Source organism: Perca fluviatilis, chromosome 21 (assembly GCF_010015445.1).
Source record: "Perca fluviatilis chromosome 21, GENO_Pfluv_1.0, whole genome shotgun sequence".
NCBI lineage: Eukaryota > Metazoa > Chordata > Actinopteri > Perciformes > Percidae > Perca > Perca fluviatilis.
The window spans coordinates 25,146,678-25,170,811 of record NC_053132.1 but is presented as its reverse complement, the minus strand read 5'-3'; the positions used below and the strand labels follow the sequence as shown (position 1 = coordinate 25,170,811).

Below are 24,134 nucleotides of genomic sequence, written 5' to 3'. Positions count from 1 at the left end.
CCACTAAGGTTTATATAAAAGCATCCAAAGAGCACCATGTCATGGGACCTTTAACAACAACAAAATGTGTTAAACAAGAACCTTTACTACATTTTAACAATATATATAGGCCTATAGCCATTTGTGGTGCCATAGTAATTCTTGGCAAAAATGTCCAAAGTCATGCTTTGAATCAGTCAATTTCTGCTTATGAATGTGGCCATGTGCTTCTATCTAGTACCAACTGTGCAAAGGAAATAAAATATATGTCCATATCTAGGTCTGTAAAATGCTAAATTTCTTTCTTTTCTTAATTTCTTATTCACAAAAAACAAATCAAGAAAATGCAACGTCCAGCCAAACTTTTATAGTATTTTTGTTAATGAACTAATATTTGGCGTAAACCTTTATAGCCGTATTAATTAGATTAAAACACTATTTTTCACCAAATTAGATATTAAGTATAATTTTTAACACAACCCATAAAATCCCCTTTTTCAGTAAATACTGTTTGTTTACATAACAAACATGACTGTGTGACGTCACTTGGTGGGCGTTCATAGATGGTGGGCGTGCCACCTCTATGCGTGCCACACGTATGGCGGAAGAGCAGGTGCAACACCAAATCCAGCAGCATTATCACAACAAACGTTATCAACACTGAAGGAAAGGCTGCAGTGCGCCTTCTGATAGAGGAACATAACCGTTAATCGTTTTGTTGTCGGAGAGTCTGGAGGCCCGTCGACATGGCTCTGAACCAGAACCACTCGGAGTCCGGCGGCGGAGTCATCATCAACAATAGTGAAAGGTAAGTAAGCGGGTGCAAAGGGCTTGCTAGCTGTTACCATTACCTAGCAGATGGACACGTTTTACGGTTTGTCAGGGGAGAACGTCACACCAAACTAATAAAAAAAAAGAATGAACAATGTCTCTCTGGTGTTCTGCTTAATTCATGAATATACTTTATTTACCAGGAGCACTTGCAAATTCGACATATCTATCTAACGTTATTAACGTTAACGTAACGTTACACAACAGCTAGCTAGCTAGCTAGCTAACGTTAACGTTAACCAACGCTAATTTATTCGAAATTATCATACAACCTAACGGTAGTGTCATTCTATCATAAGTAACGTTAACGTAGCTAATGTTGTGTTGGCGGTAGCGAGAACCGTGAAGCAGTCTTCTGTAGCTGTATTTTATATTTATATAAACAAAAGTTCTTTATTGTACATCACACATAAGCCGAATGTCAGAGTGGCTCATATCCAAAACCACTCCAAATATGTTGCACACGAAATGCTAGCTAGATGGCAAGTAACGTAAGGCCGCATTAATTGTTAAAACGCCATGTTTGTTAATGGAATATTCGCGTTGCATCTTACAGAACCGGGGTCTCGGACTCGTAGCTCAAACATGGCCTTCAACCTGTTATATCATCACTGCAGTCAACCATAGCAGGCTTCACGTGATTAAATGGATATTTACGTGTTGTATTTAGACATTAGTATTGTTGAGGGTAAAATGCTATTTTTAATCATATTGTAATTGTAGCGTAGCAGTTATGGCAATAACTGTTACCGTGCTGCTGCATTGTCTTCACCATCTTTACTCTGACCTGCTTTAACGTTACAAAAAAACGTTTGTTTTGTCACATCCGGATCAAGTCAGGACATTTTATGAGTTAAACTCAGAGGCAGATTCTTCTAGAACATTCTGGAGAGCAATGATAAACCCATTACAGCTAACCCAGAACCAGTAGTAATCCCTGGCACTAGCTAGATGGCATGTAACTGGACAGTTGCACAATAACCCAGTGATCTCATTTTTAAGCTTTTGAGTCAAATATGTTGTCATGATGGTGGGGTTTGTGTCATATTGTTAATCAAACCAAACCCATATGAATAAATTATGTTGTATTTTTGTACATTTTAAAATATAAATGCCATAGAATTTTTTTTTTCCATCAACAAATTGTTGTGTCCTGTGATCCACTGATTGTGTTCTTTTGTCTATTTCTGTCACTAGTGTGTTGATGAACTATGATAACGTGGAGCTGGTTTTCTGTGATGCGGACAGTCTGCCTGAAGCCTTCAGAAAGAGCAAGAAGGGCAGCATCTACCTAACTCCATACAGGGTGAGAGACATGACCTAGATGTCTTATTTGTTATTAAGCCACAGCATCACACTGACATAATGCTGACACAATTTACAGCAAGTACACAACAACCTGCAGAACTCTCATTCCACTAATAAGCAGTTTAGGTTTATCTTTCACTAAGTTATAAGGTAGTAAGGAAAAAGACACTGCTTTTTGAGTTCATGTGAGTGATGATATGATGTTAGTTGCTGATATTTTCTCTCAGGTGATCTTTGTGGCTAAAGGGCGGGATGCGCTGCAGTCTTTCATGATGCCCTTCTACCTAATAAAGGGATGTGAGGTCAAACAACCTGTATTGGGAGCCAATTACATCAAGGGTACTGTCAATGCCGAGCCTGGAGGTAAGTATATAGAGGTGTGTGTGCACGTACTGTCCTTGTGTCAGTTAGGTTATACTGGTGATCATCGTACATTATTCTGTGTCTGATATGCCTCGTTTCCACCAAGCTGTCTGCTTCAGTTCAGTTTTTACAATTAGTGTTATTTTTGTGTTTCTATTGTTAAAAGTTCTGGATGGTACCAGTTGAACTGCTCTATTCCGTCCTGTTCTTTTTTTAGGTCCTCTGTTCTATCTAGCACACTGATCCGATACTAAAAGGTTGAGCTAGAAACACTGCAGTCCGCAATTGGTGCGAACTCTGCATCGTCTGTGACGAGGATAAACAGTGAAAGATAGATGGAGCAGTGAGGAATAAAAAGTTTTTTCACCTTCTTTTTTATTTTTTAAAGATTATAATTTTTTGTGCATGTTTGACCTTTGGGGTGACGTGCAGCAAAGGTCCGTGGGTCAGACTCTAACCAGGGCTGCTGCGTTAAGGACTGAGCCTTAGTACATGGGGCGCACGCTCAACCAGGTGAGCTACCAGGGTGTCCCTTCAGCTCCTTTCTAAAGGCCAATTTATGCTTCTGCGTAAAATCAAGGCCGTGGTATATAGGTACGTGGAGATACCGTCCTACGATGTAGCCTGACGTGCAACTCTCAAAAAATTTAACTACATGTCACGGCAACGCATGTCGCTCGGCCATGGCATGGTAGCGTTGCATTTCCCCTTACTCATTTCCGGGCACAGAGGAGACACTTTGTTTCTCTCACTATGGGCTAGATTTATCAAGCTGTTTGCGCCTGTTTCCAGGCGCTAATTGGTCGCAAAGACGGACGTAACCGATGCGGCATATTTACAAACAGGGCGCACTTGGGCAGATTGTCTGCCACATGAGCGAGAAGAGACAAGTTGCGCTTTCAATATGCGTTCGTGGGAGGGTCGTGGGGAAAGTGGGAGTTCCACCCAAAAAGGTGGGAGGATAAGCGCAAAGTGCGCCTAATTATATATTCCGTGGTATTTACAAAGACTGTCAGTAAGAGCGCGCCTCTATTCTGCGGGGGAAATTCTCCGCCTCTTAAAAGCAGGTCTAAACCAGCCGCAGTCGAGTTTCCTCGTAGACCTTTATGCCGCTGGTGAAATGGCAACAGTAATTTGAGCAAGACGAAGACATAGGCGGAGGCTCAAAATATTTTTAAACACAAGAATCACACTTTGTCAGTGAACACAACATCATTTAGCATTACAGATCAAGCAGCCATGCAATATTAGAGTTACTGGAAGAAATCAAAGATGAAATTGAATCTCCCACTCAGCGTTCACATCCCATTCCAGCAGTTGTTAAACTCCTCGCTACATTACAAATATTGGCATCAGGATCATTTCAAACAGTCATAGCATCAGCAGTGCGAATATCGCAGTCTGCACTCAGCCGTATCATAGCACAAGTACCGCTTTGCTACAGCGCAATTTACGGTCTAGTGGGCGGAGAAAGACGCTGATTGCCTGATGGGTGTCAGGGTTGATAAATACTACGCAAAATGTGGAAGCATAGCGTGCGCTATTCCCGAACTCGCATAAACAGACGCAGTGCAAACTGCGCTAGTGTTAGTAAATCAGGCCCTATGTCTCTAGAGTCGGGACTCTCTCCGACGCTAATCATTGTCACTTTCTCACTCGCTCTACCACACATTCCCCCCCGCGCGCACACATGCCGGCCCTGCTATTCTCTTAATGAGATAGACGCACACACCAACGCACAAGCATAAACTTCAGTCCACTTACGTAGGCTACGGCGAAAGCTCTGCATGGAGCCTCTGCAGAACCATACATTAGACTTAAGCGCATGGCTGTACACGGCTATTACCATCCAGTAACAACCCCCCCTGAATTAAAGAGTACTGTCTGGAAACGCAAAACAGATCTAGTGTTTTGGTAAATGTCCATACGGGTTACATACGCTTCTAAAGCTACTATACTAAAAGGGTTTGATGGCTTTAGTTTGTTTAGCACACAGTAACTACATGGATTCCTCCTTGTGTTATCTCTCACAGGTGGCTGGGAGGGCAGTGCTATGTTCAAGCTCATCTTCGCTGCTGGAGGAGCTATAGAGTTTGGCCAGTACATGTTGCAGGTCGCTGCTCAGGGTATGCTTATAAAGAAATTTATAAAAAGTCTTGTTGTTTTGGCTGATTGTCCTCCATTGTTTCTTCATATTTTGCCTCCTTTTCCCACTTTGTGTCTTGCAGCGTCAAGAGGTCAGCCAGTAACTCCTGGGTTTGGTGGGTGCCCCTACATGGCCAACGGGGCCTATTCTTACCCTCCTCCCCCTACTAACGGGATGTACCCTGCTGGACCTCCACCTGGCTACTCCTACCCCAACCCTCCTCCACCAGGTAGGGGCTGCAATAATTGCAGTGGTTATCATTATCGCCTTTATTTCTCAATACAAATCTCCTTCAACTCCTGGAAAAGTGGTCTGATCTGCAGCTCTGTGCTCTGCTATCCAGATGGATACTATCCCAACCCTCCAGCGTTTGATGCTTCAGCGGCCTACATACCTCCGCCTCCTTATTCTGCTCCTCTAGGTCAGCAGCCCCCACACGACCCCGACCTCCCCTCCTCAGCAGCAGGTGAGGATCTCTGTCAAAGAGGCTCTGACTGATTTGTAGCTAGGTGGTGATCAGGGTCTGAAATTAGCATCCGCCCCATGCAAATAAATTGTTGACAGCGGTTTGTAAAATCGTCAGGCCATCCGCCACTTTGGCAGACAGGGAAATCACCCAACAGAAAGACGTGTTTAGTAAGATTAGGGTAGGATTGAATGGAGCTACACAGAGTTGAAATATTTACTGTATTCCTTTGCTTGTAGGCAGACACATTAATGTATACGCATGCATGTGTACAGTACAGTGAAAAAAAGTTATATTCAGACCCTGGTGGTGATAGTTATAGTTTACTCCAGGTGTTGATTAGTCTAAAATGTAAAGAAAGGGATGGCTCAGAGTTGCTTTAGGGATCTTAAACTGGGAATACATTGCATTGTTACTAGTATTTATAAAAAGAAAAATAATCTATTCTTTTATTTAATCTAATGTTATATCCTTTATTTGCCAGGACACTCTTGTAAAAGAGATTTGTAATCTCAAGGAGTTTTTTATCCTGGTTAAATAAAGGTTTGAATGAATGAATTGTATTGCCGAACTGTTATCATGATGCTATTCATTGTTATCCACTTTCTTATTGTCCCTCAATTTACTTTATTGGAGTTGTTTTGAAAAACAGACCTGCAATGCTGCTGTTTAGTAGTAGTATAATTGAGTACCCTTGTTTATCATTTTTCAGTGTTATCCTAGCATGATGATTTGATCAACCTTGTTTAGGGCTCATCACAATACCTAAAGCCCAACGTGATGTCTTCACGTTGTTTGTTTTGTTCAACCAACAGTCCAAAGATATTAGGTTAACTGTCCCATAAGACAATACAAGCAGTTGAGAAGCTGAAACAAGGGCTTCAAACAATTGTTAATCATACTAGCTGCTGATTAATTTTATGTCAGTTGACTAATCGATTTGACTAAACGGTTCAGCTCATTGTTTTTTATGTATGTATGTGTATATATATATATATATACACATACACATATACACACACACACACACACACACACACACACACACACACACACAATTATATATATATATATATATATATATATATATATATATATATATGTATGTATATGTATATGTGTGTATGTGTTATATTATATATATATATATATATATATATATATATATATATATGTATGTATGTATATATGTATATATATGTATGTGTGTGTATGTATATAACCATCCGTGAAAATGCGTTTGCTTAAGCCACTAGACTCCATGTAAATAAACAGTAATTTTGGCATAGTAAAATATACTTCATTCAAAGTCGACAGAAACAAAATAAAACTATGAAAAGCCGTTTTCGGTCGTCTTTCCACTTTTTTCAACAATCACAACTCTAGTTTTGATTGAAATAAACACATAGTTTACCGATTTACACGTGAACATACATTAGCTCTATACAGGCTAAAAGTATTGTCTTTTTAAACAGAGTCTGGTGGATTTAGCGCTAGCGACCTCAGAGCTGTTTCTGGTTAAACAAAAAGGTTTTAAAAAGGCCCATCTCTTTAGGGATCCTGAACTCCATAATGTCAGACACAGAGTAATAATCTAATAACAGTACTCGCATTTAAAAATTGCCCGGAGTTCTCCTTTTAATACTGGACTAATTTCAATTTCAGATTGTTGTTCCCATCAGTCACTTACACACAAAAACATAGGAAAATAGGGGCCAGGTTGAAAAAAACCCAGAATTACCCTTTAATTATGCCTACATTTCCTTGATTAGCTTCAGTCATCTCATATATCCCAGGGACAATCGTAAGACAATGTTTAATTAATGTCCCCCTCCCTTCTCTCACTCTCCATCTCTTTCCCAGCGGAGGCCAAAGCAGCCGAGGCAGCAGCAAGCGCCAGCTGTGCCACGCTGCCTCCTACACATGTGTACCTGCCACAGGTAAGCTACCCTCCATCACTCTGCGACACCTCTCATGTTGGACTTTATCGCCCAGTTTGCGGAGATATTGAGACCGTTTTTTTTCTTCTTCTACTAATTACAAGTCAAGTATGAGCTAGTGGGTGTCCCTCACCTTAAGTACAGTAGCTGTTGAAGTGCCACTTGTGCCCTTTATGGAAGTATTCAGTATTTATTATGTTTCTCCACTCTGTTGTTTATGTTTTCCCTTCATTTGTCACCTGGCTGTATGTAGCTATTAATTAAAAAAAATTACACAGTGCTTTTTTGTCAGTTTTAAAGATATTAGAGACAAGCAACCATTTAAATAAAAAAAATATTTAAATAAAAAAAATTCTTTTGCTTCTTCCTTAAAAAGGAAGAAGCATGAAACAATTGAGATGAAACAATTAGTAGGGCTAAAGGCCGTTTTATGCTTCTGGCGTACCCCCGCAGACCCCTCTGCGTCTACGCCGGACCCTACGCCGTAGCCTGACTCGCACCTCTCGAAAAATGGAACTACACGTCACAGCGATGCACGTGCCTCGGCCGTGGCTTGGTAGCGTTGCATTTCCCCCCCGACTCATTTCCTGGTTCTCCTTCTCCATAAACGACATGAAATCAAGGAGAGGGTTAACTTCTCCTGCTCCAGATTTCCCACCGTGGTCAGAAACAACAGGGGAGACACTTTGTTTCTCTCTCTATGACTCTAGAGTCGCTACTCGCTCCGAAGCTAATCGCCATCACTCTTACTTCTCCCTTGCTCTACCACCCACTCCACACACACACACATGCCGGCTCGACGCAAACACCAGCGCACAAGTATAAACATCAGGCCACTTACGTAGGCTACGGCGAAAGCTCTGTGTGGAGCCTCCGCAGAACCATAAAATAACTGTAAACTCTAAAGGCTGTTTTACAGTCGGCGCATCCGAGCTTGCGCGTGCTGATGTGACGTCAAAATGAAGTAGATCTCGCTGGCGCGCCAGGATTTTGACCACTCTATTTTTTTTAAAGCGGAAACGGGAAGCCCGAACGAGCTCGAGGGTAACCGGATGCCAGGACTCTCAGTGACCGCAAGTCTCTCTTGTGAATTGGCGAATGAAAGGCTTGATCCGACGAAGTAGGTCATCCAATCAAATCAAAGCATTGACCTCAATGCTGCTGCCAGTCCTGCCCTTGTTTACCTTTTTCTTCTTCTTCTAGTCCGTAGAAATAGCAGAGTCGGTAGCCTTTACTCACTAGCGCCACCTCTGTTCATGAGAAGACAGTTACGGCGCTCCCATGACGTCACACTGGCGCTCGACAGGTCGGCTGCGGCGAGCATACCCCACGTTTAAGCAGGCCAAGACTACACAGCCTTCTGATGGCTAGTCCTAACTAGGCATGGGTATACGATTCTGACGGTATGATAACCTTCAGCAAAGATTTCACGGTATTGCGGTATCGCAGTTACAGCTTTAAAATGTATTATTTTTGTAATGTCTGGGTGAAAAACAACAACATTGAACACCATGTATTTCATTTTTAAACACACTGCACACTAGCAGGGAGTGGGATTTCTAAAGTGCACGTTCTGTCTTTGAAGACTAAAAAACAGCTCATACCTTAGGAACGGTATGACGGAAAATGTTAGTGGTTTTGAAACCGTGACTTTTTCAAACGGCGGTATACCATGGCACCGGTAACCGGCCCACGCCTAGTCCTAACCGGTATGGCTGATATCAGAGTGGCTCTACTTACATGCAGGGCTTCTTCATGCGTCTGGGACATATTCGCCGTTAACTTGTCCTTTTACAGTGCAAACATTTATTGACCTATTGACCTAATGTGGGGGAACTTAAGTCTTAAATTTGAGTCGCAGACTCAGTAGATGTAAATTCATTCGATGCAACAATGTGTTTACATGCCGTTTGTTAGTGACATGCTCTGTGTAAAAAGGCCTTCAACGTGCTCAGAATGGCTGACTGTACAGTACTGTTGTCTCCAACCTTAACTCTGCTCTCTCCATAGGACAAGCCCCCTCCCTACTCCCCTCCAGAAGACAAGAAGAACCAGTAGACCTGCTTGATCTCACCCTCATTCCTCTCCGTCTCATGTTCTCTCTATTCTACTGGATCACCTCATTTAATTAACTCGACACCAGGAAGGCCAAGGTTTTCCTTTTTTTTAACTTTCTTTTTCATCTTCCTAGTCCCTTTCCAACACATTCCTTTTGGTTTCCCCTTTTTCTTTTCCATTGCTTTTCCACCTCAGCCCATACCTTTTACATAATTCATATACCGTATTGTAATCTGTTTCATTTTCTTCAGAAGCACCTGGTGAAGGTGATGGAAATGAAAAGTATTTGTAGCGATCTTTGAGAGAAACGAGACGGTTGTTTAGGTCAAAGTTGTCAGGATTTGTTTAGTTTTTTTCCAATATGGTTGACAATAACTTTGTAACCTGATTAGCTAATTTAACATTTAATGCCTTGCAGGTGACCCAAGAATCCCCACTGCCACCCTAAACTTCAGTTATGTTTTGACACTCAGATATAATTTTCTACGACTGTCTATTAAACTAGACTGAATCTAAAGATGTTACTTACTTTGCTAATCTATTCAGAGGCAAGCTGAATGCAGTGTTTTATTTTTCTATTATTTGTGTGTACAGGCTTTTAATATGTAGACTTTTAAAATGAGATATTTTCTCACAACACTAACGTAGAGAAAAACTAGCTTTTGTAAAGTGAGCGATTGCAGTGTGGCCTGGTCTGCTTTGACATGTTTTAGTGGATGAGAGGACCATAGAGATTTAGAGCAGCGTTGAGCCCCCGCAGTAAATCCCTGATCCTAGATTAGAGCAGAGAGTGTGGGGCGTACTGCCAGGGAGGGATTATCTTTATAATGTGCAAAAGCGGAGCAGTCACCCAATGATGTCACTTCCTGTTTTGTCATGCCTCTGAACATTCGAGAAAACAATTGGTCAGACTCAACGCCGGCCTGCTTCACTTTCCATTCTTCTAACGTGAATTTGAAACATTATTGAAACAAACAAGACCATTAGAGGATGTTTCTATTTTCTGTGGTTGTGATCTTAACTCCAGTTAACTTAACTCCAGTTTGAGGTCCGTCTTTAAATCTGATCTGAGCACCTCAGTATCTGAGCCTCTACTCTTCCTTCCTCTTTTGTCACTTATCTATATACTGTATCTGTGGCACATCCGTGGCTGATTATTTGCACTTTCAGAATGCTATGCATCGGGCTCCTGTTCGCTCTGTCATGGCTGTGTATTATAATAAGAATAATAACAAAGCTCTGTATTTATTTCAAACTAATTTATTGAATAATTAAATTGGCTCAAGTAAGAAAAACAAAGCATGATCTCAACTAATGTATGCATTGGATTGGATTTTATTAAATGGATCTTGATTCATGTGAAACACAACTGTCTTTGTCTGTATTTCTACACTGAGCATTGCTATAATCACACATTGATGGGTATTCTACTTTAACCACAGCATAGTGCATTAGCATACATAACACAAACATATTCCAGAGTCAGCAGGAGGGGGTTATGTTATGTCATTAGGCTTAAACAGCCTGGAAATGTGCTTTTCCCTTCTCGGAGTCAGTAGTCCACGTCTGCGCTTCTGGACATCTTGTGCAAATCCACCGCAGTTTCCCAAAGACGCATGATGTCCCGAGCCTCGAGTACCTCAACATTCCAAAAGGTCACAGCTATGCCTTCTAAGTGCTCATGATTTAAAAAAAAAAAAAAAAAAAGTACAGCAGATTCCATCATAACACTGTCAGTATCACAGGTTTAAAACCGGGTGATTTGTGCGTTCATGCCAAGATCCCAAGATGATAAAAACTGTGATCCATTTTCAGTTTTGTATTCTCAGGAGTAATGTACAGCCCACAACGACTTTTTTTATTTTATTTTTTTTTCCTAATCACTTAAGGAGTTTTGTTTTTCTTCTTTTTTAACAATGTCTTTATTGATTTTGGGTTGTTCTTTTAACAGGACAATGTCTCAAAACTATACCCTGCAGTGGCTCTTTGTCCTCTTCGCACCACAATATGAACTGGCTCACATCCTTCTGTGGATTGAATTCTGCCCAGAAATAAAAAAAAACTATTAGAAAAAAGTTTTTGAGAGGTTTGTGCACACACAAGTGCCATTTTCTTTTCTTTTTTTCCAACAGCAATAGGGTTATGTTAAGTTATGCTTTAGCAATTCCTCAACAAATGGCTTCTCACAGCATTGCAAAAAGGTCTCTATCTTTGTTGTATGTATTTTACAGCGATGACTTCTATGTCTGGAAGGTGGTATTGATCTGCGGGGCAAGAAAGCGAATAAGCAGGTCTCCCAAAGATGATGAACTTTGTTCCAAGCAGACTAGAGTCAGGCATGGTAAAATCTGACACAAGATGGCAGCACATACCGTCGCCCTTTCGTGGTCATGTATTTGTAAGACCAGCCAAATGGCACTTATTTAACAGTTTAGGGTTAAGTAAAATAATGCTGGAGTTGTCAGTTTAGTCGTAGTCCAGCCCTCTCAAAGCAACACAATGGATAAACTGATAACACTGTACTCATCGGCTCCTTAGAAACACTGACTCAGCAGCATGACCTGCATTTGTGTGAATTGTATGAATCTATGTATTTTATAATGAGTAACTTGCCTGAAACCAACCCCAACCATCTGTAATAAATGTGTACTGCTTTGCAGTAGAAGAAGGAAACTCAATTTTGTGTAGTGAATGTACAATCATCTACTGAGTTGAGGAGATTGGTCTTTTCGTACCTGAAAGCAGACAATCTACAACTGAGGGTTATTTCCTACAAGCTAAGTAGCGCTGTCCTCAAAGGCAGAATGAGTAGGAATTGTCCGTTGCGGGTTTTTTAAACACAACATCGAAAGGAGGAAGGGCCACTTCCCCGGCTCAACGACACAAGAATCACACGGTTGCTCTTCATCCCCATCCTCTCCTTCAGTGCTCGCCAGCGTGTGAAAGCCCACCCCAGATTCCCCCTCCTTTTGGAACAAGCTTTGTCTGCTTGACGTTTGGCCTCGATGTATTTGTGTTTTTTTTTTTTTTTTTAAGCGCTGTGTCCGCCATTTGTAGCTTGCTGTTGGGTGAGTGCTTACGATTTGGCAACTGGTTGAGTCCAGCGCTGTGGCTGGGGGCTACACACCCAGTGCCCAAAGGCTGACGCCCAGAAACACCCCTAGCATCACAGCAAAAAAAAGAGAAAATACAGGCAGGGAGTGCAGGGTCTCTCTGCAATTACAGAGCACGCCACACATTTTGGGTGGCTCCCTAAGTCATGATTAAAAGGAGTTATTTTTGTACGAGTCTATACATTGATTTTCAAGAAAATCCTACTCATTCTGCCTTTAAAATTGAACCCTAACGCCCTTTAGAACCAGGTTTTGTGAGCCTTTCCTTAGCTATGTTATTGTCATGTGGTTATGTGAATAAGTCAAAGCCAGGTCGACAGTTTTGGGAAGGAAGGCCCATCACAGCCAGTTCTTCTGCTTAAAACAATGTAGGAAGGCAGTCATTATAAAAACAAAGAGATTGAAAAGGGGGGTTCTTATTACTGAGCTCTCTTCTTCACTTCTCTTTATGAGTCAGCTCATGTGGAGCAGAGGGTGATGCTGACCCCCTCTCCTATCCAGCAGGCGGGGAACAGCTCCTGGCTGAAGGCACAGTGGAAGGCGTGGAGCCTGGTCTGCCCGTCTCCGTAGTAGGTGAGCGTCCCCGCCTCGTAGTCCAGCAGCATGCCGATGCGGCTGTGCTGGGAGTGGCCGACCACAGTCTCCCGCCGGCCGTTGTGCCAGGCGCTGATCTGATGCTCGTCCAGTTGCAGGCTCCAGGACAGTTCGTTCATACCCACCATGCACCTTTTGCCCTTCTCCTTCCTGGGGATGGTCTCGTAGGTTACCTGATAAGAGACGAGGGAGAGGATGTCAGTATATTACCTACAGTAGATGCCCCCAGTTTGGAGAGACAGACAGCAGTACCAACACAGAAGCAATGTACTGCTGTGGACGGGATCGGCAGCCAAAAAATATTGTAGTTTTAGCCACCTGAAAAAAAAAGGCCCACCTAAACAAAACGATATCAGTTTAAGTGTACGCTAGATTTTGAAATCTTTCACCGCTTTACCTTGCTGTCAGACAGCCCTTCCCTTTGGCACCCCTTTTTCCTTAACCGTAACACTTCTGTATCCCCACGCAGAAGAGCAACTGTGCCGCACGCTGTATTATGCCACAGATCAGCTGTTTGGGTCAGACTTTCCGCTGTTTATGGAATACCAAATGGTCGCATTTTGCATCCAGTCGCACATGTGCGACCAGTAAATTTGCCACCCTTTTTTTTTTTTACACGTTAAACCTTGAAATGGTACCTGAGAGCGCATAAGCGCAAGCTTATCTGTCCTCTCTGAAAATTGACAGAGAGCAGAGCTCTGACACAAACACACACACTCGCACACACGCAGAGCTGCAGACGATGCAAACTACGTCGGCTCTGCAGTTTTGTTGAAGTCACAGTGAGTCACGGAAATGCCGATAAAGTGGTTTCAAGTTGACCTTATATGTTGCATCTTCAAAAGTGACACTGAATTTGAAACAGCACATTGTAATTTCTGCATCTATTATCAAAGTATTTATTAGTAATACAGTGGAAACATGGTAAAGATTATACCTGCACACATCAGCATGTTAGCATGGTCATTTGGAGCATGCTGATGTTAGCTTATAGCTCAAAGCACTGCTATGCCTAAGTACTAGGGGTGCTTCGATCGAAGGAGCCTGATTCGAATGCCAATCTCACAGTTGAATCTTTGCAGAGGCGTTATGAAACGAGGATCATGCCATTTTGGCTATATGGGGGTGCTTAATGTCTGATTTTACAAAGAACTACCTGTTTTGTGTGCACAGAATAAAAATCCGTGCCCTCAGTTTCATAAACTGTTTGCACGGATTTATATTCCGTGCCCTCGGTTTTATAAACGTGAGCAAAGTTAGCAAGATATTCACAGATTTGAACTTCCGGGATAAATTACTCTATAGCGAAATGTTATTAAATCATAAATGACGCATCTTTCCTACCGTAACGAGCTACAAACTGATTTTCATCAAAACGAGCCGTCCTCCAACCTGGAGAAATAACATTAGTCTCTACGAGCAGCTGGCGGTGAGACGGCAGTAAGACGAGTGCTTAGGGACCGTCTACAAACTACAACACCCAAAAGAGATAACAACAAAAATATGTATTCATTAAATGATTAAATAAGGTAGTGTCTCCAAACTTACCTCAATTATAACTCTCCTGCTAGTTGTACTACAGCACTTACTTTAAAAAATAAGCATAATATCATTTTAGGGAATATGTTTTGCCAAAAACATTTTATATTTTAATAATTAAATAGAGTTGTATCTCTAAACTTACCTCAGAGATAAATACTCTTCTGCTGGTTGTACTACAGCACTTACTTTTCCGAAATAGGCATATGCATAATTTTGGGGAATATCTTTTGCCAATTTTTTTTTATATATGTCAGAATTACAGAGTCATGTCTCCAAAACTACTCTGCACACAGAAGGCCCCCTGCTGGTTGTACTACAGCACTTACCTTTCAAAAATAAGCATAATATCATTTTGGGGAATATTTTTGGCCAAAAACATTTAATATTTTAATAATTAAATAGAGTCGTATCTCTAAACTTACCTCAGAGATAAATACTCTTCTGCTGGTTGTACTACCGCACTTACTTTTCCGAAATAGGCATATGCATAATTTTGGGGAATATCTTTTGCCAATTTTTTTTTATATATGTCAGAATTACAGAGTCATGTCTCCAAAACTACTCTGCACACAGAAGGCCCCCTGCTGGTTGCACTACAGCACTTACCTTTCAAAAATAAGCATAATATCATTTTGGGGAATATTTTTTGCCAAAAACATTTAATATTTTAATAGTTAAATAGAGTTGTGTCTCTAATCTTACCTCACAGATAGACAGACCTCTTCTGCTGGTTGTACTACAGCAGTGGTTCCCAACCTTTTTTCCTTGGTGCCTCCCCTCCCCCCCAATTATGTCTAAGAAAAGCTGAGTTGAGGTAACTCTCGAGATAGAGCCTTACTTTCTTATTTGATACAAAGCAGTTATCAGCACTTTTACGTTTCTCCGCCATGTTTCATTCATAAAATAGTGATGTCGTGGCGGCAGGAAAAACGAGGATGATAGCAGCTAGCAGCTGACCTGATGACAGCAAGGGTCCCAGGTTAAGAGGTCCCGGAGGTTTGGCCTACTAAGTAGCCTGCCTACAATTTTAAGCGAGAACAAAAATATATAGTTTTTATACAGACTTTTGTATACATTATATATTCTAGTGTATTATCATAATTTGTTTAACATACATGTGCAAATATATATATTTTTTTACATCAACCTTAAACCAGATAAAGACTTGCGTACCCCCTGTGATCTTTGCCACCCCCCTAAGGGGTGCCCGGACCCAAGGTTGGGAACCACTGTACTACAGCACTTACTTTTCAAAAATAGGCATATGCATAATTTTGGGGAATATTCTTTGCCAAAAACATTTAATATTATGTGTGGATTCAGTGTGGAACTTGCACAAGTTGGTTTCACACGCAGTGCCTTGGAATGACAGCAGCACATAAACCAAACAAAAATAAACCTTGGGATTGTGGGTTGTGTAACAGCCCTAGCTAAAGAGGCTGGAGGCGAGTTTGGGGTTTAGGTCTGGCTAACTAAAGGATCCAAAATTTCAACTACTGCCACGATGGTAATTGTACACAAACTGCATACAAGTGAACATTAACCCCAGCAAGAAAAGTAAACAAAAGCTAGAAAATGTGTATTTCATTTGTGTTTTTCCATTATTCACATTATTAATACAGATCTGAAATGTGAAAATTAACATTGTGAATGTGTTCATTATGAATGAATGTGTGATATTGATATTTAAAGTGATGGTTCGGAGTAATTCACCCTAGGGTCCTTTGCACCATGACCTCGAGCCAAACACCCCCCCAGAAGCTTTTTTCACCTGGGTCGAACATTGGGCGAGTTAGCGTAGAGTAGCGTTATCAGCTGAATAGCTTAGCGCAGGGGCTAATGGACCCACGTTTGTATCTTGTAAGTTACCCCACTAATAATGCCCGAAATGATACCAAACGTCTACAAGTAGTACAAATAGGTTATGCTCTCATAAAACGATGGATTGGAAAGTTTGTAAGTACACCAGAAGTTTATGAACACTTGCCTGCTCTCTTCAGCTCTCTGCTGCTGCTGCTGCTACCTGCAGTTAGACGAGTGCTAAGGGCCGTCTACAAATTACTACACCAAAAAGAGATACAACAAAAATATTTATTAATTTAATGATTAAATAAGGTAATGTCTCCAAACTTACCTCAATTATAACTTGTCTCCTGCTAGTTATACTACAGCACTTACTTTAAAAAAAAGTTAAATTAAAAAATATTTTTGTTGCATCTCTTTTCGGTGTTGTAATTTGTAGACGTCCCTAAGCACTCGTCTTACAGCAGCAACAACAACAGCAGAGGCAGAAGCTAGCAGGCAAGTGTTATTTACATAAACTTCTGGTGTACTTTATGAGAGCATAACCTATTTGTACTACTTGTAGACGTTTGGTATCATTTCGGGCGTTATTAGTGGGGTAACTTACGAGATACAAACGTGGGTCCGTTAGCCCCTGCGCTAAGCTATTCAGCTGATAACGCTACTCTAGCTAACTCTCCCAATGTTAGACCCAGGTGAAAAAAGCTTCTGGGGTGGTGTTTGGCTCGAGGTCATGGTGCAAAGGACCCTAGGGTGAATTACTCCGAACCATCACTTTAAGTTTGTTCTGCCACCTTTTTTGTTTCAGTTTGCATAACATTTTACTTAATTTTTACTTACTAAATGTTCAGTCTCAAAATCATGTTTTAAGGCAACAACATTTACATACATATATACTGTATATATATTTTTTACACTAAAGTATTTGTTGTAGTACAACTACCTTCTCTGGAGTATTTTGTGAGAATGTAATTATAACATATTTCTTGCAATAAATATTCCATAAATTATGCATATGATTATTTTTGAAAACTATGTGCTGTAGGACAACCAGCAGGGGGCCTTCTATGTGCAGAGTAGTTTTGGAGACATGACTCTCTGTAATTATGACATTTGTTAAATTCTTTTGGCAAAAAATATTTACCAAAATTATGAATATGCTTAGTTCTTTAAAGTAATTGCTGTAGTAGTGAGAAAATGAGTTTGTAGCTCGTTGTTAACCTTACTACATTAGGAAAGATGCGTCGTTTGTGATTTAATAACATTTTGCTATAGAATAATTGATCCCGGAAGTTCAAATCTGTGAATATCTTTCTAACTTTGCTCACGTTTATGAAACCGAGGGAACGGATTTTTATTCTGTGCGCACGGTTTCGTTTTTTTTTCTCAGCTGACCCCAGGGGGGCTCCGTAGAGGAGAACTTGGTGGAGGGGTTTAAATCTTTAACTGAAAATGTCTGGGAAAAGAAAATCCAAAATGTGGGTGCACTTTGAAATAGTAAAAACTCACCCAAAGTAAGATCCAATTGTGTGCCACAGCCTGATACAGGAGCACAGCTGTGTGTGTGTGTGTGTGTGTGTGTCTGTGTAAAAGAAGTAGAGAGTGCGCACAGCAGGACAGACTTTTGCTCTGTGAGCGCTGCTTCTCGTCACATAGGGCGAGCTGACTGCTTGAGTGACACGCAAGTGCTACGTCCAAACAACTTTCATTAATCTTCTCCCCCCCTGCACCACTTATGCAATAAGAAGCTACTCTTTTTATATCTGTGTCCCACTCGGTTGCATGTTTTCATACAAAATGAGCTGTACACACAACCTTATCACAGTAAGTAATATTTCATCAATGTAGTCAACCCCCCTATAGTCTATATCCTCGACGTTCCACTTCCGTTGCCTTGGGCTTTCTTTGTGTTGGCATTCTAAACTCCGGTGGATTTTCCGGTGGTAAATCCAGACAGCTAGCTAGTCTATCTGTCCAATCAGAGTTTTCTGTTACACGGCTAAAACAACTTTTGAACGTATGCATGTTCCAATAATACAAGTTCCTTCCCGAGGCTATTGTGCAGCGGCACCTAGGCTTTTCCCGTGCTTAGCACCGGCCCTTACGATTGTGATTGGTTTAAAGAAACGCCAATGAACCAGAGCACATTTTTCTCCCATCCCCGAATGCTGTGGGGACTAGCCAGACCCTCCTCAGCAGCACCACACATACACACACACACACAAACACACACACATGATTCGACGATCAGTCGACGATAGGCAAGACTTGACGGTTCTGATTCGACTGTGTAAATTCTTACTTTTAGTAAATTACTGCAAAAGAAATGAAGTGCTACTTGGTTATGCAGCAATGCCAATATTAATGAAAAAAGGTAATGGCTGGCTCATCAAAAATGACCACCCAGGTGGTACCACGTGCAAGTTAAATTTGGGTTTGGCAAATTTGTGTATATATATTTATTGTAATAGTACCTTTTAACTGCTTCTTTGAAGTTTGTCAGACATTGCTGCCCATTCTCCATAACCGTCAGCCATTCAAATCAACTATTGGCTCTGGCTGTCTATAAAAAAAAAAGATGCAGCAATGGCTGCAAACATTTACACACTTTTATGTGAACTGTAGTCATTTAGGAATTTTTTGCTAGTAAATACGATTTTGCTTGTAACAGTTACTTTCAGATGCTGTGTTAAGATTGTGATTCCTGTTCAACTTGGCTTGGCTAATTTTCCTGAATAACTTCAATGAACCACTCCCAACACAACGGTGTACAAACACGACATGCATGGTTCCTTACCCCGAGGTAGGCCCAGGGCTTGGACACCTCCAGCTCCCAGTAGTGCTGTCCATTTTTGAAGCCCTGAAAGCAGAGCACCTGCCAGGTGTGATCGAAGCGCGCTTCATGGGCTGGGACGGGGCGGGGCCCGGTGGTCAGGTGCTCTGCCCTCCGGTTCTCCTGGGACAGACACAGGTGCCCGTTGGCCGTGCGAGGGTCAAAGGTCAGAGAGCATCGGTCTGTAATGAGAACAAAAGGAATCAGACAGATTGAAGCAGAAACAGATATTTACACTGTTAACATACATTTATGTGCCCTTCTTTCTAACAAAATCATTCTATGGTCGCAGGGATAACAATAAGGCACAATGACCTTTGCTGTCCCCATCTTTGAATGTCATCCAAGCACTGAAGCTTATTGTCCTGCTGCACTTTGCTAATTAATTACATTTAGAAGAACCAGAGAACCAGGTTAATTCTTAAAACAAAAAAGCTGTCTAAACTTTTAGATAGGACTTACAAGCACTGAGGCCCTCCTTCCCACCAGGGTGGCACGGAGCAGCTGGACTGGGAACCACAGCTAGAATCGGCCTCTTATCTTGAGGAGAACCTGGAGGCCAATGACAAGCTTAATAACACAGAGCAAAGATTGGGGAACACACTGCTGCCAATTCTAGCTAAACTGCTACAGAGGGAACATCATTCCTGAAGGCATCTTACCATCTTTGTCCGGACCCACAGCGGTGCTCACAGCTTTCTCTAGGTCCTCAGACACCAGCTTGGAGACTCGGGAAAGGACATCTGTGACACCGTTTAATCGCTCTTGAAGGTTTGTTGTTACATCTGTGGGAATATCTTTGAAACGCGGGACCTCTATGACCATTGATTCCTGTGAAGAGATAAGCATTTTAAAGAAGACCTTGATGATTTGGCAGCTGATGATATTTTCCCCTTACCTTGCACAAAAGCTGGATTCTGGAGAGATCACGGGAGAATGACGGGATCACATATCACACAAAAATCCATCTTGTCAGGCTACATGTAATACGTTTTGTGTCTGAACTGCAGCGAACACATGAAGAAGCTGATGGGTTGGGTTCGCTGCTGTTCGGACAGCAGCGAACAAATGTTGTTCATTTAAAACAACAATGATAGACGCGATAGAAAGATAGTTCATCCAATCACCTGCAAGGTAGAGATGCACCGATTGACCAGCTGGTGACCAGAATTGGCCGATTTTCACGTGATCGGCCATGACCAGCGACCAGCTAACGTTAGCAGATAAGCCCTTTGACAGCAATGGTATTGTTCATATTTATGCACAATGACAAATAAAGCAAACTTGCTAAAAAAAGGAACTACACGCTGTTTTCAGGTAACTTTACTGTTCAAACAGGCCTGTGTGTGTTTTGAGAAATATCTTTATACTGCAAGGCTATATTTATTTTATTTGTATTTTGTTGTGGTTAGAAAATATGAAATTGGAATCGGCTAAAATCGGTATCGGCAGTTCAAACTCAGAAATCGGAATCAGCCTAGAAAGTTGTAATCGGTGCATCTCTACTGCAAGGTATTTCTTTTCAAGTGCCTGCCCTTCCCCTTACAGTTTCCAACGACAGCGTCTTCGATTTGTTACACAGTTCTGTGTAACAAACCATGTTTGCTTGTCAGGTAAATTTCCCCCCTCATGTTTGTAGATGGGAGGCATCTAACGGTTTCTTTCTGAGTGCAATATAGTTGTATTGTTACATTAAAGTCTTTCCATTTAAGCCAAATGTATGATAGTTTAAAGGCAGAAGTACAAACCTTGATGAGCTCTGTATCAGAGAGCTTAAGTACAGCTGCTATCTGTTCCCGGCTCTCTTCGAGTATCTGGGAGCGCTCCTTAAGTTCAGCTAGCCGTGCCTCCGCCTCAGTGATGGCAGCTTCTTTCTGCTCCTCTGTGAAGAGCTCTGTAGCCTCCTGCTTCTCCGCCAGTATTTTAATCAGGGTGGAGAACTTGACATTGACCCAGGTGGAAGTCTGCTGAAGAGTCACCTGTTGATAAAATGATGTTGAATCATATGCCTGAATTGAGTATTTTGGGTACACATGTTTAATAGTGTCCAGTCCTAAATCTTTGATCCCTGCCTTTTTATTTATCTACAATAATATCAAGCTTCAGCTGCAGCTTTGTCCGTGAAGACCTGAACATTTCTTATTTCATTTACAAGTCTTGTGGGTGTGCAATAATAATCAATTGCCTGATTTCTGTTAAAAATTGGCTGTAAGTGTGTGACAGCTGCAGGAAGTGGTGAATTGTGCCAATGTGGTTACCCAATGAGAGTTTACACTGCTTGAAAAACACTTGCTTAAATTTCAACGTTCGATCACTTTGAAACATATTAAGAGTTAAAGTGCTCATATTATGCTCATTTTCAGGTTCATAATTGTATTTAGAGGTTGTACCAGAATAGGTTTATGTGGTTTAATTTAAAAAAAACCCACCATATTTCTGTTGTACTACACATTGCTGCAGCTCCTCTTTTCACCCTGTGCGTTGAGCTCTCCATTTTAGCTACAGAGTGAGGCTTCTGTACCATCTTTGTTGGCAGTCGCACATGCACAGTACCTAGGTAAGGACTACTAGGCAGTCAGAAGCAGAGTATGAGGGCGTGCCACGCTAACAGCTAGGCGAGGATTATAACGTGTGTTACAAGGTGATGCACGTTCGTCACGGAAGTAAAGGCTGGACTACAATAGAGCTGTTTGGAGCAGTTTGTGAACAGTGTTTTCTGTTGGAGATGGTAAGTTCCTTTGGGGTGGACTTTGGGCTTTTTCACTTTGTAAACCTATTATATGAACAAAAAAGATATATAGCACAATAAATGAAAGGGAAAAAGCCAAAAAGTATATAAGTTCTTTTTTATGCACGTTACAGGTTTACAAACACACGTTATAATACTTGCCTAGCTGTTAGCGTGGCACGCCCTCACACTCTGCTTCTGACTGGCTAGTAGTCCTTACCTAGCTACTGTGCATGTGCGACTTCCAACAAAGATGGAACAGAAGTGAGATGCCTCACTCTGTAGCTAAAACAGAGAGCTCAACACACAAGGTGAAAAGAGGAGCTGCAGCAATGTGTAATACAACAAAAATATATATATATTTTTTAAATCAAACCATGTAAACCTATTCTGATATAACCTCTAATTACAATTATGAACCTGAAAATGAGCATAACATGAGCACTTTAAGTCCCCTTTCTGACAGATTGGGAAAACTTGTTTGTTTGAAGCATAGTGAAGCCTTTAACCTACTTTCACAGAGGGAAAGCTTAAATTGGGGGTTTACCTTTGCTTGATTGATATTTTCAGCCAAGTCATTTATACTTTTCAGCGTCTCTTCAGTGAGTTTCCCCACCTCCTTTCTCTTCCTTTCCAGCAGCAGCTGTAAAGAATACACCTCAAATTGAGACAGTGCACTTTACATAATCACAATCATAGTCCCCTTAGTTTCTGGAGTAAAGTGGACAGTGTAATAACTGGAATGACAATCCATGTTACAATACCAGCTAAGCAAATGGGGTGGCATTGCGTTACTATACCTCTTGGTTTTCCCTTTCTGCCTCCAACAACACCTTGTCGTGGTTCGCGCATTCAGAGATGCCACACTGGCAGCACACAGACATTTTGTCCTGCCTGCAGTAATAAACCAAAGGCTTTTTATGGCGATCACACAGCAGCAAGGCTCTCGCCCCTTCGCTTCCCCTCATAAGCGACTCTCTACAGGAGGGGCCAGTATTCACAGCCTCAGTCAAGACTGACATGGACACATTACGCTTGAGAATGGGCCTGGTAGCAAACTTCTCATTGCAGATTGGACAGTGAGGTCCGATATCAGACTTGATCTTGGTGTCCCAGTGAAGGTTGATGCAGTCTTGACAGAAGGTGTGACCGCAGGGGATGGTTACAGGGATCCGGAAACGGTCCAGGCATATGGCACAGTTCAGGTTTGAATTCTGAGAATCCATCTCTGAAGGAAGAGCAGACATCTCTGTAAAAAAAAAAAGAGGTTGGTAATAATGGGATAGAACTCTATCAGTGTATCATATCTGTACACCATGTCATGTAATTTAACTGCTTACCATCTTTGTTATTAAGATCTTAATATCACATTGTAAGCCCTTTATATAGAAACTGTTTCTCAGAAGGGTAGAAAAAAAATCATTCATGGCCCCAATTTTTGTTATTGTCAGTTATTAGAATGTGCAACAACAAAGCCACGGTCAAGGACAGTACAAGGCTCAGTCCAAATGGTAACGTTGGCTACCACACATTAACTTAACCAAGTAGAAGGAAAAGCTAACATTAGCTAACGTTAGCCTGAAATCAAGTCAGTTCAGGTTAGCTAGGACGTGTGAACAAATAATAACAGTCACGATATTAAAACAGTCTGGTGATTTAGCTAACTGTAAATTAGCGCACAATTTTACCCTTTTACACTCTATCTATAACAAGACACAATGTGAATTCTTACCACTTCAACAGATACATTCGTGCACAGCATTTGTGTGAATACTGACTGAATATCGTCAGAACCTTCCCTGATGACGGCAGACGCAAAAATGATGCCTTCATGTGCTGTCGGGAAAATACACAAACACATGTAAAATGTCCAACCAGGATCCAACGAAACGTTACTAACGTGTTATACGCGTTAATAATACACCCATGGTTATGCGGGGATTCGTGTCACAATGCCATTGTTAATATTATTGCAGTGTTACATTTGTAACAAATAACCCTATTCGCACGGGAGTAGTGTAACCTGGGGACCTCTACCGTTAGTAATTTAAAACCTCCCATTTGTAACGTTAATAGTCAAGTAAAAATCCCCCCGCAAATTCCCCACCATCTTTAGCCAAACACAGAGGTTGTTCTCTTAATGAGAATATTAGTTTCTCGCGCGTATCGGCATTTGCGTGATTTGGGTCGTATTGACTGCGTTGTCAATTATAAATCTTGAATGTACTTTTCTGTTTGGTTTAACTCCCAAACCAAAAAGTATAACGTTATATTTTGAAATATGCACGAAAGAAAGCTAAAACAAAGAACATGTAACATAATAGATGTTACCGTTTTATCTGCTAGCTAGCTAGTTGACTACGGTTCAGTACTAAAGAAAACAAAAACACGTAAAAGGTACTAAGGTCCACGAACTCGTTTTGCGTTCTC

General features: G+C 41.3%; 2 protein-coding genes across 3 annotated transcripts; one reads left to right on the top strand and one right to left on the bottom strand.

The window, feature by feature from the left end:
• The first annotated feature begins 555 nt into the window (after positions 1-555).
• wbp2 (WW domain binding protein 2) lies at positions 556-10,457 on the top strand. The gene is made up of 8 exons (XM_039788015.1): positions 556-787; positions 2,008-2,116; positions 2,346-2,481; positions 4,515-4,607; positions 4,710-4,856; positions 4,971-5,093; positions 6,957-7,033; positions 9,044-10,457. The coding sequence occupies exons 1-8, from the start codon at positions 726-728 to the stop codon at positions 9,089-9,091; spliced, it is 795 nt and encodes a 264-aa protein (XP_039643949.1). The 5' UTR covers positions 556-725; the 3' UTR covers positions 9,092-10,457.
• trim65 (tripartite motif containing 65) lies at positions 10,411-24,114 on the bottom strand. 2 transcript variants are annotated; one of them, XM_039788012.1, is made up of 9 exons: positions 23,437-24,114; positions 22,505-22,953; positions 22,252-22,347; positions 20,725-20,955; positions 19,639-19,807; positions 19,439-19,528; positions 18,941-19,158; positions 12,628-12,971; positions 10,411-11,132 (listed from the first exon to the last, which is right to left on the bottom strand). In XM_039788012.1, the coding sequence occupies exons 2-8, from the start codon at positions 22,949-22,951 to the stop codon at positions 12,663-12,665; spliced, it is 1,560 nt and encodes a 519-aa protein (XP_039643946.1). In that variant the 5' UTR covers positions 22,952-22,953; positions 23,437-24,114; the 3' UTR covers positions 10,411-11,132; positions 12,628-12,662. The 2 variants fall into 2 exon arrangements, with proteins under 2 accessions (XP_039643946.1, XP_039643945.1); XM_039788011.1 differs by having other exon boundaries at positions 10,411-12,971.
• Between the last annotated feature and the right edge of the window lie 20 nt (positions 24,115-24,134).